The 17,500-nt window shown below is 40.5% G+C and overlaps 1 protein-coding gene across 3 annotated transcripts in view; it reads left to right on the top strand.

Moving 5' to 3' along the window:
- Positions 1-17,500, top strand: part of LOC133559624 (disintegrin and metalloproteinase domain-containing protein 12-like) — a 158,286-nt gene that overhangs the window by 374 nt on the left and 140,412 nt on the right. For all 3 annotated transcript variants that reach the window (XR_009808209.1, XM_061911558.1, XM_061911557.1), the window contains exon 1: positions 1-14. This exon is cut by the window's left edge and continues 374 nt beyond it. Coding sequence is in view for 2 of the 3 variants with exons in the window: in XM_061911558.1 (XP_061767542.1) it covers positions 1-14 (14 nt within the window). In the remaining variant the exon portion in view is untranslated. The remainder of the gene's footprint in view (positions 15-17,500) is intronic.

Genomic DNA, 17,500 nt, shown 5'->3' with positions numbered 1-17,500 from the left:
CAACACTCTGGAGGGTAAGTGAAGGCATCACGGCAAAGCCTTTCTTGTTTGTGTTGTCAATACTTTGTACAGCAGGGGTGTCAAACGTACGGCCCGCGGGCCTGATCCAGCCCGCCAACAGGTTTTATCCAGCCCGCGGGATGAGTTTGCGAAGTATAAAAATGAGCCGAAATTTTTGAATGAAAAAACTGCTGTTTTAGATCTGCCCACTAGATGTCGCAATAGCAATTATTTGTATCTTTCTAATCTAGATTACCGTATTTCCTTGAATTGCCGCCAGGGCGCGAATTCATTTAAAACCTCTTCTCACTCCTGCACTTACCAAAGGCATGCGGTAAAAGTAAGCATGCGCTAATTATTTTAAAACCTCTTCTCACTCTGGCACTTACCAAAGGTTTGCAGTAAAAATTTGAGTGTGATGTAAGTTTGGACCTCAAATCCTACTGAGTCCCTCTTAATCTTCTTCCCTTTATGTGGTTTCAAATTACCGGTATTGAAATAAGCCTCCTTATTACTTGTGACGTCACGAGTTTGACCAGGCGGTAATACTAAGCATGCGCTAATTATTTTGGGAAGCGAGTTTGACCTGGCAGTAATTCAAGGCAGGCGCATACTATATGCCCTGCAGCAGTTCAAGGAAATACGGTATGCTACATATGCAATAAAAAAATAAAAAAACACCAGTCGAGGTAAATGACTAAATAACATCCTGTAATTTGATTTTGTTATATTTTTTATCCTGATAGATTGAAAATGAGTTGACTGATGAACATTATCTTATAATTTATTCAGAAAGTATAAATAATGATGTGGAAGGGGGGCGTGGTCTGCAGTCCTGCAATAAAGCAGGGTGTGCCAAGAACGAATTCGAGATCAGCGACAGGTGCGTGGATGCATATTTAATAAAAAAAAACAAAAAAAAACAGTCGAGGTAAATGAGCAAACTACATAAATAACATCCTGTAGTTTGATTTTGTTATATTCTTTATCCTGATGGATTGAAAATGAGTTGACTGATGAACATTATCTTATAATTTATTCAGAAAGTATAAATAATGATGTGGAGGGGGGCGTGGCCTGCAGTCCTGCAACAAAGCAGGGTGTGCCAAGAACGAATTAGAGATCAGCGACAGGTGCGTGGATGGCCCACCTGGGCGTGCTTATCTAATCACCTGTCGCTCTGTTAAAGGCAGCAGCCGGGAAGGAGAGAGGGGTGGTTGATGGCGGAGCACGAGCAAGAGCGAGAGTGACGAAAAGACAAGTGCTAAAAAGCACAAAGACAATTTATTGCAAAATAGAACATTCTCGTAAAACTGGAAGAGCCTGGCATGTTTGCATTCCCACTTTCACCAGCTACGTATTTATGCATTTTATTTGATTAAGAAGTCTTTTTTTTCATTTTTCAAATCAGAACTTTGATATTAGCATGTAAACATACACCACATTGTTCAATTGACATTTATGCAGGGAATTAAAAATAGGAAAAACAATCTATTGATCCAAATTGAATACTATTTCAACAGTAACACCTGGACCATACAATACAGAAGTTGCACATGAAATTCAGCCTTTACAAAGATAATAATGCTCCATTTTGATTGACACTGACCCCAAAAGGGACAAGCGGTAGAAAATGGAAGGATGTTGCCATTTAATATGTTTGTTCATGTGGGTGTGGAATCCCATTGAGATATTTTCCCACTATTATACAATGTGAAGTAGGCCTGGGCGATATTTTCGATAATTTCGATTTAAGAATAAACAAATCATGCTTTCGTCTTTTGCTTAAGCATACCATCTGCCCCTTTAAGGCTTCCGTAGCTTCCGCCCTCACCCTCACTTCCTGGGCGGAGAGTCACACACACCGAGCAAAACATGGTAAATGCTATCGCTAACAACAGCGAGACATTTGTTCCAAAGAAAGGAAAAGAGTTGTCAGTAGTTTGGTTTTGCGGCTACAGGTGTGGAGCAAATGACGGCACGCTGCAAAGTTTTGTTGACAAAAAGCCAGCAGAATGACAAACTTACTCCAGCATTTGAAACCAAAAATTCCAGTCGAGCATGAGAAAGGCAACTCTTTCTTTCTAAAACAGTTGTTTATTGGATTAAAAAAAAAAATACAGTCTAGAAATGCAATTAAACACGTCAAATGTTCTTTTTTTTCGTCCCCCAAACTATTAAAATTATACATAAAATGTAGGCTCCAGCACCCCCCGTGACCCTGAAAGGGACAAGTGGGAGAAAATGGTTGGATGGGTAAAAGTAATTAACTCAGGGAAAAAAACATGCGTCAGACAATAATACTACATTTTCACGTTTTGTATTCAAAAGTTGAAGCTTGCACATTATAAATCTCAATGTAGAGATTACTTATTTGCATGCAACGTGCAATGCTATATTTTTTGTTAAAAATAAGTATTTTATTTAAACTTCACTGCTCAAACATTTATAAAACGCTTTTCATACATTAAAATAAATGCAACGCAAAAAAAGGGGTTTTCAACCACTGTGCCGCGGCACACTAGTGTACCGTGAGATACAGTCTGGTGTGCCGTGGAGATGATCTTATTTCACCTATTTGGGTTAAAAATATTTTTTGCAGACCAGTTATTATAATCCGCAAATACGGTGCCGTTGTTGAGTGTCTTTACTGTCTGGAGATCGGCTGAGTAACCATGTAATACTCTTCCATATCAGTAGGTGGCAATTGCTTCGTAAATGTCGGAAACAGCAGAAGGCAGCGTGCAGGTAAAAAGGTGTCTAATGCTTTGTAAAATGTATGACTTTTTAAAACGCCGCTGTACGGAGTGGAACACGGACGTAGGGAGAAGTACAGAGCAGTTGCGCCTCCTAGTCATACTTGCCAACCCTCCCCATTTTCCCGGGGGACTCCCAAATTTCAGTGCCCCTCCCGAAAATCTCCCGGGGCAACCATTCTCCTGAATTTTTCCTGATTTCCACCCAGACAACAATATTAAAGGCGTTCCTTAAAGGCACTGCCTTTGCGTTCCGGCCCACACACACAAGTGAATGCAACGCATACTTGGTCAACAGCCATAGAGGTCACACTGAGGGTGGCAGTCTAAACAACTTTAACACCGTTACATATATGCGCCACACTGTGAACCCACACCAAACAATAATGACAAACACATTTCGGGAGAACATCCGCACCGTAACACAACATACACACAACAGAACAAATACCCATCACCCCTTACAGCACTAACACTAACACTCTTACAAATATGCGCCGCACTGTGAACCCACACCAAACAAGAATGACAAACACATTTTGGGAAAACATCTGCACCGTAACACAACATACACATAACAAAACAAATACCCAGAACCCCTTGAAGCACTAACACTAAACCTGTTGCAAATATGCGCCACACTGTGAACCCACACCAAACAAGAATGACAAACACATTTTGGGAGAACATATGCACCGTAACACAACATACACATAACAGAACAAATACCCAGAACCCCTTGCAGCACTAACACTAACCCTGTTGCAAATATGCGCCACACTGTGAACCCACACCAAACAAGAATGACAAAGACATTTTGGGAGAACATCCGCACCGTAACACAACATAAACACAACAGAACAAATAACCAGAACCTCTTGCAGCACTACAATATACACCTCCCGCACCCCTAACCCCCCACCTCAACCTCCTCATGCTCTCTCAAGGAGAGCATGTACCAAATTTCGAGCTGCTGTTTTGAGGCATGTTACAAAAAAATAATGCACTTTGTGACTTCAATAATAAATGTGGCATTTTTTTCCATAACTTAAGTTGATTTATTTTGGAAAACCTTGTTACATTGTTTAATGGATCCAGCAGGGCATCACAACAAAATTAGGCATAATAATGTGTTCATTCCACGACTGTATAAATCGGTATCGGTTGATATCGGAATCGGTAATGAAGAGTTGGACAATATCGGGATATCGGCAAAAAAGCCATTATCGGACATCTCTACTTCACAGGTGTGCCCGAAGCTCATGGAGAGAATGCCAAGAGTGTGCGAAAAAAACATAATCGGAGCAAAAAAGGTGTCTATTTTGAAGGAACTAGAATATGAAACATGTTTTCGGTTATTTTATTCATAGTTTTGATGCCTTCAGTGACAATCTACAATGTAAATTCCTTGAATTGCCGCTGGGGCGTTAATTAATTTAAACCTCTTCTCACTCCGTCGCTTACCAAAGGCATGCGGTACAGGTAAGCATGCGCTACTTATTTTAAAACCTCTTTTCACTCCGGCACTTACCAAAGGCATGCAGTAAAAATTTGAGTGTGATGTAAGGATACCCTCATGAAAAGCACATTTAATAAAAAACAAAACGTTATTATGGTCTTACCTTTACTTATAAATTAAGTCCATGCGCAGCTCCTTCTGATCAAAAGCATCGATAACTTGTTTATAGAAGTCTTCCTTATCTTTCTTCAGTTTTAAAAGTCTCTCTGTCTCCATGGAGATCTTCCTTTATTGCCTCCTGCTTCGATTGAAAGTCCAGTTTAGAAAACTGCTATCAGCCCAAAGCTATCAGTTAGCTCGGCTCCTCTCGTGCGGGCGATGACAGAATTATCCTCGGACAACTCCCCCTCCCATTCCGCTCCGTGGGTAAACTCTTTATCCCACCGGTGCCACCATGAAGTGTTATTGTATAAATAATACACTGGGTATTTAGGACTGCTGCGATGAGGTGGCGACTTGTCCAGGGTGTACCCCGCCTTTCGCCCGATTGTAGCTGAGATAGGCACCAGCGCACCCCGCGACCCCAAAGGGAATAAGCGGTAGATAATGGATGGATATTTAAGACTGGAACATGCTTTATTTCAGCCAGGTTGTTTACATAGCCAGCATAGGAGTGTTACATCCTAAAAGGTCCGTCGTGCAAGGCCTCGTTTTGATATCAGCAGGACACCCACTCCGCCGCCTCTTTGTATCGTTTCCTCCAATGCGCTCCCTTGAAGGCCTACTGAAAGCCACTACTACCGACCACGCAGTCTGATAGTTTATATATCAATGATGAAATATTAACATTGCAACACATGCCAATACGGCCGGGTTAGTTTTCAAAATTGCAATTTTAAATTTCACGCAAAGTATCCTGTTGACGTGTGTAATGAAGCGTGCGCGTAACGTCACGGATTGTAGCGGACATTTTGATCCAGCACCGATCCCAGCTATAAATCGTCTGCTTTAATCGCATAATCACACATTATTCTGGACATCTGTGTTGTTGAATCTTTTGCAATTTGTTCAGTTAATAATGGAGACGTCAAAGAAGAAAGATGTAGGTGGGAAGCGGTGTATTGCAGCCGCCTTTAGCAACACAAACACAGCCGGCGTTTCCTTGTTTACATTCCCGAAAGGTGACGGTGAAGCTTTACTTGATTGATTGATTGATACTTTTATTAGTAGATTACACAGTTCAGTACATATTCCGTACAATTGACCACTAAATGGTAACACCCGAATACGTTTTTCAACTTGTTTAAGTCCACGTTAATCAATTCGTGGTACAAATATATACTATCAACAAAATACAGTCTTCACACAAGTTAATCATCATAGTATGTACATTGAATTATTTACATTATTTACAATCCGGGGGGTGGGATGAGGAGCTGTGGTTGATATCAGAACTTCAGTCATCAACAATTGCATCAACAGAGAAATGTGGACATTGAAACAGTGTAGGTCTTATTTAGTAGGATATGTACAGCCAGCAGAGAACATAGTGACTTCACATAGCATAAGAACAAGTATATACATTAGAAGTACATTTGATTTGTTTATAATCCGGGGAGATGGGATGTGAATGGAGGAGGGTATTAGTAAAGTGTTGAAGTTGCCTGGGAGTGTTGTTTTAGAGCGGTTTTGAAGGAATATAGAGATGCACTTACTTTTATACCTGTTGGGAGTGCATTCCACATTGATGTGGCATTGAAAGAGAATGAGTTAAGACCTTTGTAGGATCGGAATCTGGGTTTAACGTGGGTTGTGGAGCTCCCCCTGGTGTTGTGGTTATGGTGGTCATTTACGTTAAGGAAGTAGTTTGACATGTACTTCGGTATCAAGGAGGTGTAGCGGATTTTATAGACTAGGCTCAGTACAAGTTGTTTTCCTCTATCCTCCACCCTTAGCCAGCCCACTTTGGAGAAGTGTGTTGGATTGAGGTGTGATCTGGGGTGGAGGTCTAAAAAGTAACCGGACTAGCTAATTCTGGGATGTTTGGAGTCTAGATTTGAGGGTTTTGGAGGTGCTGGGGTACCAGCAGGTGCAAGCGTAATCGAAGAAGGGTTGAATGAGAGTTCCCGCTAGAATCCTCAAGGTGCTTTTGTTGACCAGAGAGGAGATCCTGTAGAGGAATCTCGTTCTTTGGTTGACCTTTTTGATCACCTCGGTTGCCATTTTATCACAGGAAAGATTAGCCTCTAGAATGGAACCTAGGTAGGTGATGTCATGCTTCCTGGTGATAACAATGTCACCCACTTTTATAGTGAAGTCACTGACCTTTTTAAGTTTGATATGGGACCCAAATAGGATGGATTCCGTTTTACCTAAGTAAAACGGAACAGAGCGGTCAACTGAACATGGTTCCCTACCACATGTCAACCGGCAGGTTTCGGTGAGAAAATGGTGGTAATAAGTCGGCTCTTACCGTTGTTATGAGCGAAGAGCTTGCGTCGTGCCTCCTGCAGCTGCGGACTCTCTTGCCTCCTCCTACCGGCCGCCCCCGACCGTCGGATCTCTAGACTGTGGGGGAGGGGGGAAAAAATAAAATCTCAGCCCGGCTGCCTTGCCTCGTCGAGAAACGTGGCTTCCATCAATGATACTGGCGGTCACCACACCCGTGGCCCCACCTCTCCGACTTTCAGGTACGACCATATAATCTCACTAAAACACTAGTAACAGGATATCCGCGGATCCTTAAAAAGTCTTAAAAAGTCTTAAATTCATGTATCTAAAATTAAGGCCTTAAAAACATGTATTAGAAATTCCTAAAATGGTCTGAAACTCAGTACTCAATGGTATTAAATTGTCGGGCCAGTTTTTTTTTTTTTTTTTCGGGGCACGTCTTTGAGTAAAAGGGAGTGATTTCAGCTCTTCAAGAGATACAAAGAAAAAATGAGTGAGCTGAAAAAAATAGAGGCAGAACTCATAAATGAGAACAGCCAGCTGAAGCTCAACTGAGGCTCATTTGAGTGTGTGTTCAGTGTTTTGTTGTTGATGTTATGATCCTGTTTTGCACTATTATTGCACTATTATCGACCAAATGTCATTTATTTTTACCCTCACTTCGGTTATTAAGTTTTTACTGGCGTTGGTGTTGGTTTGTTTGTTTTGGATGTCAAAGTTTTTGGATCTCTCAAGATTTTTGATAAGCTGTTTGGCAGAGTGGTGCTTATCAGTTTGTTTATTAATAAACATACAAAAAGTAAACTTGACTGATTGTCATTTAGGTTGTTGTACAGTGGGATCCCCAACCATTGCTTATATTTATAGATTTAAAAAAAATTTTAGGTCTTAAATTTCATTCAAGGTGGCATTAGAAAGGTCTTAAAAAGTCTTAAATTTGACTTGCTGAAACCTGCAGATACCGTGAGTAACACAATAAGCAGATAAGGGATTTTCCAGAATTATCCTGGTAAATGTGTCTAATAACATCTGAATCGCTTCCACTGCCCTCGTCTTTTTTTTTTAAAATTAATTAATTAATAATTAATTACACATTTACACATTAACACATTTACTAGGATAATACCGGAAAATCCCTTATCTGCTTATATTGTAACTATTGTTACACAATAACACTTTGTAATTAATTAATAATTAATTAATTACAAAGTGTTATTGTGTAACAATAGTTACAATATAAGCAGATAAGGGATTTTCCGGTATTATCCTAGTAAATGTGTCTAATAACATCTGAATCGGTCCCACTGGCCTCGTCCGTTTTTTTTTTCTAGTCCTTCACTCTCACTTTCCTCATCCACGAATCTTTCATCCTCGCTCAAATTAATGGGGAAATCGTCGCTTTCTCGGTCCGAATCGCTCTTGCTGCTGGTGGCCATCATTGTAAACAATGTTCAGATGTGAGGAGCTCCACAACCCGTGACGTCGCGCGCACATCGTCCGCTACTTCCGGTACAGGCAAGGCCTTTTTATTAGCGACCAAAAGTTGCGAACTTTATCATCGATGTTCTCTACTAAATCCTTTCAGCAAAAATATGGCAATATTGCGAAATGATAAAGTATGACACATAGAATGGACCTGCTATCCCCGTTTAAATAAGAACATCTCATTTCAGTAGGCCTTTAAACTCGCCAGCCGCGATCGGGTGTGTGCAATCTATAAGCAGCCGGCACTAAAAAAAACGTGTCGCTATGTTTATTATCGTGGTAGAAGTGCGCCGCATCATCGCAATGAGCGCTGGAGTGTGTTTACAGGCTGTTGTCAGACAAAAGGCGGGACCTCCGCGTCGGAAATAGCTGCCAGATTTGTGCTGGGCTGCTGCCACGCGGTCCGACTCCCGCCCAAATCCAGCCTGAGTGCAGTTTAGTAGTTTAGTAGCCCGAACATGGAAGCACTCCTGAAACGCGGCCAGGGGAAGAGTGAAAATGTGCACCGGAGCCTCACCACGATGCTGGCAACACCCGGCGGCGCGCTGCCATCTCAATTATACAGAAGTTAGCCATGCGTCGCCGAGCGAGGACAATTTGGTGCGATTAATTGTCTTCTCTGAAAGCAATCGAGGCGACGCGGTGTATGGTTTTAGTCTCCAATCAGGAAAGGAATTGTTTATTTAATTGGTTTAATGTGGAAAGAAGAACAACATGAAAATACATGATCACACTGGATATGCCTTCATTAAAAAAAGTCTGTTGTTTCCATCCATTCATATTCTTCCTCTTATCCGAGATCGGGTTGCGGAGGCAGCAGCCTAAGCAGGGAAACCCAGACTTCCCTCTCCCAAGCCACTTCGTCCAGCTCCTCCCGGGGGATGCCGAAGCGCAAAAAAGAATGACAAACACATTTCGGGAGAACATCCGCACCGTAAGACAGCATAAACACAACAGAACAAATACCCAGAACCCCTTGCAGCATTAACTCTTCCGGGACGCTACAATATCCAACCCCGGCCACCTACAGACCAAGTGTGTGTACAAACAGTTTTAGTTATATTGTAAAACTTACCAACGTTGCCTGGAGAGATGAATAAAGAATCCATTGGGGTAGAAACGCTATGGACTGCAAAAAGACTAAACAGCACTTTTACTTCCGGTCAATCGCTCTGAAAAGATGGTCACTGCAGGCCAAGTGTATGGATAAACAGTTTTAGTTATATTGTAAATAAATAAATAAATAAATGGGTTGTACTTGTATAGCGCTTTTCTACCTCCAAGGTACTCAAAGCGCTTTGACACTACTTCCACATTTACCCATTCACACACACATTCACACACTGATGGAGGGAGCTGCCATGCAAGGCGCTAACCAGCACCCATCATGAGCAAGGGTGAAGTGTCTTGCTCAGGACACAACGGACATGACGAGGTTTTTACTAAGTGGTAATTGAACCAGGGACACTCGGGTTGCGTACGGCCACTCTTCCACTGCACCACGCCGTCCCGTAAAACTTATCAAAGTTGCATGGTGAGATGAATAAAGAATCCATGCGAGAAGAAACGCTATGGACGGCAAAAAGACTAAACAGCACTTTTACTTCCGGTCAACCGCTCTAAAAAGATGGTCACTGCAGACCAAGTGTGTGTATAAACAGTTTTATTCATATTGTAAAACTTACCAGTGTTGCTTTGAGAGATGAATAAAGAATCCATGGGAGTAGAAATGTTATGGACGGCTTGAAGACTGAACAGCACTTGTACTTCCGGTCGACTGCTCTAAAAATATTGTCACTGCAGACCCAAGTGTAACTATGAACAGCTTTAGGTATATTGTGAAACTTATAAAAGTTGCTTGGTGAGATGAATAAAGAATCCATGCGAGTAGAAACGCTATGGACGGCAAAAAGACTAAACAGCACTTTTACTTCCGGTCAACAGCTCTAAAAATATGGTCACTGCAGACCAAGTGTATGTACAAACATTTTTAGTTATATTGTAAAACTTACCAACGTTGCTTGGAGAGATGAATAAAGAATCCATGCAAGTAGAAACGTTATGGGTGGCTTGAAGACTGAACAGCCCTTCTACTTCCGGTCGACCGCTCAAAAAATATTGTCACTGCAAACCCAAGTGTAACTGAGCAGTTTTAGGTATATTGTAAAACTTACCAACGTTGCTTGGAGAAATGAATAAAGAATCCATGGGGGTAGAACGCTATCGATGGCAAAAAGACTAAACAGCACTTCTGGTCAACCGCTCTAAAAAGATGGTCACTGCAGACCAAGTGTATGTTCAAACAGTTTTAGTTGTATTGTAAAACTTACCAACGTTGCTTGGAGAGATGAATAAAGAATCCATGCGAGTAGAAACGTTATGGATGGCTTGAAGACTGAACAGCCCTTCTACTTCCGGTCGACCGCTCAAAAAATATTGTCACTGCAAACCCAAGTGTAACTGAACAGTTTTAGGTATATTGTAAAACTTACCAACGTTGCTTGGAGAAATGAATAAAGAATCCATGGGGGTAGAAACGCTATGGATGGCAAAAAGACTAAACAGCACTTCTGGTCAACCGCTCTAAAAAGATGGTAACTGCAGACCAAGTGTATGTACAAACAGTTTTAGTTGTATTGTAAAACTTACCAACGTTGCTTGGGGAGATGAATAAAGAATCCATGCGAGTAGAAATGCTATGGACGGCAAAAACACTAAACAGCACTTTTACTTCCGGTCAACCGCTCTAAAAAGATGGTCACTGCAGACCATTTGTATGTTTAAACAGTTTTATTTATATTGTAAAACTTACCAACGTTGCTTGGAGAGATGAATAAAGAATCCTTGCGAGTAAAAATGTTATGGATGGCTTGAAGACTGAACAGCACTTGTACTTCTGGTCAACCGCTCTAAAAAGATGGTCACTGCAGACCAAGTGTATGCACAAACAGTTTTAGTTATATTGTAAAATGTATCAAAGTTGCTTGGTGAAATGAATAAAGACTCCAGCGAGTAGAACGTTGTGGACGGCTTAAAGACTGAACAGCACTTCTCCTTCCGGTCGACCGCTCAAACAATATTGTCACTGCAGACCCAAGTGTAACTATGAACAGCTTTAGGTATATTGTGAAACTTATCAAAGTTGCTTGGTGAGATGAATAAAGAATCCAAGTAAGTAGAAGCGTTATGGAAAGCTACAAAAGTGAACAGCACTTCTCCTTCCGGTCAACCGCTCTAAAAAGATGGTCACTGCAGACCAAGTGTATGTACAAACATTTTTTGTTTTATTGTAAAACTTACCAACGTTGCTTGGAGAGATGAATAAAGAATCCATGCGAGTAGAACCGTTATGGATGGCTTGAAGACTGAACAGCCCTTCTACTTCCGGTCGACCGCTCAAAAAATATTGTCACTGCAAACCCAAGTGTAACTGAACAGTTTTAGGTATATTGTTAAACTTACCAACGTTGCTTGGAGAAATGAATAAAGAATCCATGGGGGTAAAAACGCTATGGATGGCAAAAAGACTAAACAGCACTTTTACTTCCGGTCGACCGCTCTAAAAAGATGGTCACTGCAGACCAAGTGTATGTACAAACCATTTTAGTTATATTGTAAAACGTATCAAAGCTGCTTGGAGAGATGAATAAAGAATCCATGCGAGTAAAAATGTTATGGATGGCTTGAAGACTGAACAGCACTTGTACTTCTGGTCAACCGCTCTAAAAAGATGGTCACTGCAGACCAAGTGTATGTACAAACAGTTTTAGTTATATTGTAAAACTTACCAACGTTGCTTCGAGAGATGAATAAAGAATCCATGCGAGTAGAAACGTTATGGACGGCAAAAAGACTCAACAGCACTTTTACTTCTGGTCGACCGCTCTAAAAAGATGGTCACTGCAGACCAAGTATATGTACAAACAGTTTTAGTTATATTGTAAAACTTACCAACGTTGCTTCGAGAGATGAATAAAGAATCCATGCGAGTAGAAACGTTATGGACGGCAAAAAGACTCAACAGCACTTTTACCTCTGGTCGACCGCTCTAAAAAGATGGTCACTGCAGACCAAGTGTATGTACAAACAGTTTTAGTTATATTGTAAAACTTACCAACGTTGCTTGGAGAGATGAATAAAGAATCCATGCGAGTAGAAACGTTATGGACGGCAAAAAGACTAAACAGCACTTTTACTTCCGGTCAACCGCTCTAAAAAGATGGTCACTGCAGACCAAGTGTATGTACAAACATTTTTAGTTATATTGTAAAACTTACCAACGTTGCATGGAGAGATGAATAAAGAATCCATGCGAGTAGAAACGTTATGGATGGCTTGAAGACTGAACAGCCCTTCTACTTCCGTTCGACCGCTCAAAAAATATTGTCACTGCAAACCCAAGTGTAACTGAACAGTTTTAGGTATATTGTAAAACTTACCAACGTTGCTTGGAGAAACGAATAAAGAATCCATGGGGGTAGAAACACTATGGATGGCAAAAAGACTAAACAGCACTTTTACTTCCGGTCAACCGCTTTAAAAAGATGGGCACTGCAGACCAAGTGTATGTACAAACAGTTTTAGTTGTATTGTAAAACTTACCAATGTTGCTAGGAGAGATGAATAAAGAATCCATGCGAGTAGAAATGCTATGGATGGCAAAAAGACTCAACAGCACTTTTACTTCTGGTCGACCGCTCTAAAAAGATGGTCACTGCAGACCAAGTGTATGTACAAACAGTTTTAGTTATATTGTAAAACTTATCAAAGCTGCTTGGAGAGATGAATAAAGAATCCGTGTGAGTATAAACATTATGGACGGCTAAAAGACTGTACAGCACTTCTACTTCTGGTCAACTGCTCTAAAAAGATGGTCACTGCAGACTTAGTGTATGTACAAACAGTTTTAGTTATACTGTAAAACCTACCAACGTTGCTTGGAGGGATAAATAAAGAATCCATGCGAGTAGGAACGCTATGGACGGCAAAAAGATTAAACAGCACTTTTACTTCCGGTCAACCGCTCTGAAAAGATGGTCACTGCAGACCAAGTGTATGTATAAACAGTTTTAGTTATATTGTAAAATTTATCAAAGTTGCTTGGTGAAATGAATAAAGACTCCATGCGAGTAGGAACGTTATGGACGGCTAGACGACTGCAGTGAGCGGACTCGTCCAAAAGACGGCACTATGGCACAAACAACAACACACCATTGCAGAGTTTTGTGAAGAAAAATCCATAAATGACCCACACCGCTTTATAAGCCTCAGGGTACAAAGCGTGGGGGGAAAAGTAGCGGCTTACAGTCTGCTGGTGACTTCATTGTAAACAAGGGCGATAAAGCTCCTGCTTACTACCATTTTGTGGCATTAATACAACAACTACATCAGGAGGTTGCCTACAGCCACATCTGCTTGTTTTTTTAGGGACCGAATGTCCCTTTGGGATAGAGGACCCTATTGTATTTCTAAGGTGTTATTATTATACCGCCGCCTCTTTGAGTTGTAATTTGACCCCCTTAACATGCTTCAAAACTCACCAAATTTTACACACACATCAGGACTGGCAAAAATTGCCATTTAGTAAAAAAAACAACAACAACCCAAAACTCAAAATTGCGCTCTAGCGCCCCCTAGGAAAAAACACAGACAAAACTGCTTGTAACTTCCGTTAGGAATGTCTTAGAGACATGAAACAAAAACCTCTATGTAGGTCTAACTTAGACCTACATTTCATAAACTGACATCCTTCAGCAAAAATCAACAGGAAGTTGGCAAACACCCCTTCAAAACAAAAGTTTCCTAAAAAATGTAATTTTTGCCTCTTTGAGCTGTACTTTGACCCCCTTAAAATGCTTCAAAACTCACCAAACTAGACACACACATCAGGACTGGCGAAAATTGCGATCTAATCAAAAAACCAAACCCCAAAACTTAAAATTGCGCTCTAGCGCCCCATAAGAATAAAACATGGACAAAACTGCTCTTGGGAAGAAAACACATACAAAACTGCTTGTAATTTCCGGTATGAATGTCGTAGAGACATGAAACAAAAACTTCTATGTAGGTCTCACTTAGACCTACATTTTATTTATTGACATCCTTTGGCACAAATCAACAGGAAGTTGACAATTACCCGTTCAAAACAAAAGTTTTGTAAAAACATGTCACCTTTTTTCAAACATTATCTCCTCTGAGCGCGTTTGTCGTGTTGGCTTCAAACTCGCACAGGAAAGAGATTGAACCCTTCTGATTAAAAGTCGCGCAAAGAGGAGGGGGTGGGGGGTTGATATGCGTTAAAAACAAAGTGGAAGCTCAGTTGCTAGAATGTTACTGTAAAATGTACATTTGTTTTTTTTACTGTAAAAAAAACCCCTGCAATTTTACAGTAACATCTTGGTACCTGAACTGCCGCTTTGTTTGTTAACCGCAAATCAGCAGATTTTTTTGTGTATCACTGTAAAAAAGTACTGCTTTTATTTTTCTATTTAGCACTTTCTGGTAGTTTCTTAAATTTTGATTCGCCGAAAGTCTTATCAATCACAAATACCGCATTTGTTTTCTTTGGTGTTATTTTTTTTTAAGAGTTAAGTAACATTTTATGACAACCTTTTCCCAAAACACAATATCAGAATCAGAAATACTTTATTAATCCCTGAGGGGAAATTAAAATGTGAAAATTAAAATATGCAACGTGAGCTATAAAAGGATAATGCATACAATTGTCAGTTGTTTTCAAAACGGTTCCAACAAAGTGGGGACCCCATACATTTACTGTGGGACCCCATGTAGTAGTCTTCTGAACTCTGGCTTCCACAATAAAATAAACAGTCAAGAAGGGGGTGGTTGATTTGCGGTAAAAACAAAGTGGAAGTTCAGTTGCCAGAATGTTACTATAAAATGTACATTTGGTTTTCTACTGTAAATAAAAAACCATGCAATTTTACAGTAAAATTTTGGCACCTGAACTGCCCTTTTGTTTGCTTACCGCAAATCAACAGATTTTTTGTGTATTACTGTAAAAAAGTACTGCTTTTATTTTTCTATTCAGCTCTTTCCGGTAGTTTCTTAAATTTTGATTGGCCGAAAGTCTTATCGATCACAAATACCGCATTTGTTTTCTTTGGTGTTATTTTTTTTTAAGAGTTAAGTAAAATTTTATGACAAGCTTTTCCCAAAACACAATATCAGAATCAGAAATACTTTATTAATCCCTGAGGGGAAATTAAAATGTGAAAATTAAAATATGCAACGTGAGCTATAAAAGGATAATGCATACAATTGTCAGTTGTTTTCAAAACGGTTCCAACAAAGTGGGGACCCCATACATTTACTGTGGGACCCCATTTAGTAGTCTTCTGAACTCTGGCTTCCACAATAAAAAAAACAGTCAAAAAGGGGGTGGTTCATATGCGGTAAAAACAAAGTGGAAGCTCAGTTGCCAGAATGTTAATGTAAAATGTACATTTGTTTTTTTACTGTAAATAAAAAACCCTGCACATTTACAGTAACATTTGGGCACCTGAACTGCCCCTTTGTTTGCTTACCGCAAATTCAACAGATTTTTTGTGTATTACTGTAAAAATGTACTGCTTTTATTTTTCAATTAGGCACTTTCCGGTAGTTTCTTAAATTTTGATTGGCCGAAAGTCTTATCGATCACAAATACCGCATTTGTTTTCTTTGGTGTTATTTTTTTTTAAGAGTTAAGTAAAATGTTATGACAACCTTTTCCCAAAACACAATATCAGAATCAGAAATACTTTATTAATCCTTGAGGGGAAATTAAAATGTGAAAATTAAAATATGCAACGTGAGCTATAAAAGGATAATGCATACAATTGTCAGTTGTTTTCAAAACGGTTACAACAAAGTGGGGACCCCATACATTTACTGTGGGACTCCATTTAGTAGTCTTCTGAACTCTGGCTTCCACAATTAAAAAAAAACAGTCAAGAAGGGGGTGGTTGATATGCGGTAAAAACAAAGTGGAAGTTCAGTTGCCAGAATGTTACTGTAAAATGTACATTTGTTTTTTTACTGTAAATAAAAAACCCTGCACATTTACAGTAACATTTGGGCACCTGAATTTCCCCTTCGTTTGCTTACCGCAAATTCAACAGATTTTTTGTGTATTACTGTAAAAAAGTACTGCTTTTATTTTTCTATTTAGCACTTTCCGGTAGTTTCTTAAATTTTGAGTCGCCGAAAGTCTTATCGATCACAAATACCGCATTTGTTTTCTTTGGTGTTGTTTTTTTTTAAAGAGTTAAACATTTTATGACAACCTATTCCCAAAACACAATATCAGATTCAGAAATACTTTATTAATCCCTGAGGGGAAATTAAAACGTGAAAATTAGGTTAATTGGCAACACTAAATTGTCCCTAGTGTGTGAATGTGAGTGTGAATGTTGTCTGTCTATCTGTGTTGGCCCTGCGATGAGATGGCGACTTGTCCAGGGTGTACCCTGCCTTCCGCCCGATTGTAGCTGAGATAGGCGCCAGCGCCCCCCGCGTCCCCGAAAGGGAATAAGCGTAGAAAATGGATGGATGGATGGAATTAAAATATGCAACGTGAGCTATAAAAGGATAATGCATACAATTGTCAGTTGTTTTCAAAACGGTTCCAACAAAGTGGGGACCCCATACATTTACTGTGGGACCCCATTTAGTAGTCTTCTGAACTCTGGCTTCCACAATAAAAAAAACAGCCAAGAATAAGGCGAGTTGTATTTCGAATCCCCCTCCGCCCGTCGCTCCTCTGCATATAAACCACTCGTCTTGGGGGGAGGGGGTCGGATCTCATTTTTCGAACCCAGGAAGCTCGATAAATAATTAGCGGCACAACCAAGTGACCCGGATTAGATTTGCGACTCCCATCTGGTCCGACCTGCAGCGTCGGACAGAGTTCATTAGAAAGATTAGTGCGTCCGCCGTTTGGCCAAACAACCCGCATCCTCCCTCCCGCCGCAGCCCACCTTCCCAGCGCAGGTTTTTTTTTTCCCCTCCCCAGGATGTGACTCGCTGATGAATGGCTGCCGTCCGGTTGAAAACAACCAGCGTCTGCGAAAGCCATTTAGGAAATAACCCCACGCGGAAGGCTTGTCACTTGACATTTGGAGGACGGAGCGGCATTGATTTGTTGTCTCGTCGCTCGTTACGACTATCGGCGTCTTCCAGCCGCAGAGACGACGACGTCGTTAGACGTCAGCTGGCGCACTTATGCTATTGGTGTGGATTCATCTGGAAAGATGCGTTACAGATGTCATGAGCAGAGACGCAAATACAAGGCAGACGGTACATCTTAATCCTGGTTTGATGGCTGAATCAATCATTAAATCAATCA

Source organism: Nerophis ophidion, linkage group LG09 (assembly GCF_033978795.1).
Source record: "Nerophis ophidion isolate RoL-2023_Sa linkage group LG09, RoL_Noph_v1.0, whole genome shotgun sequence".
Classification (NCBI taxonomy): Eukaryota; Metazoa; Chordata; class Actinopteri; order Syngnathiformes; family Syngnathidae; genus Nerophis; species Nerophis ophidion.
This window is presented reverse-complemented; position numbering and strand designations above follow the sequence as displayed.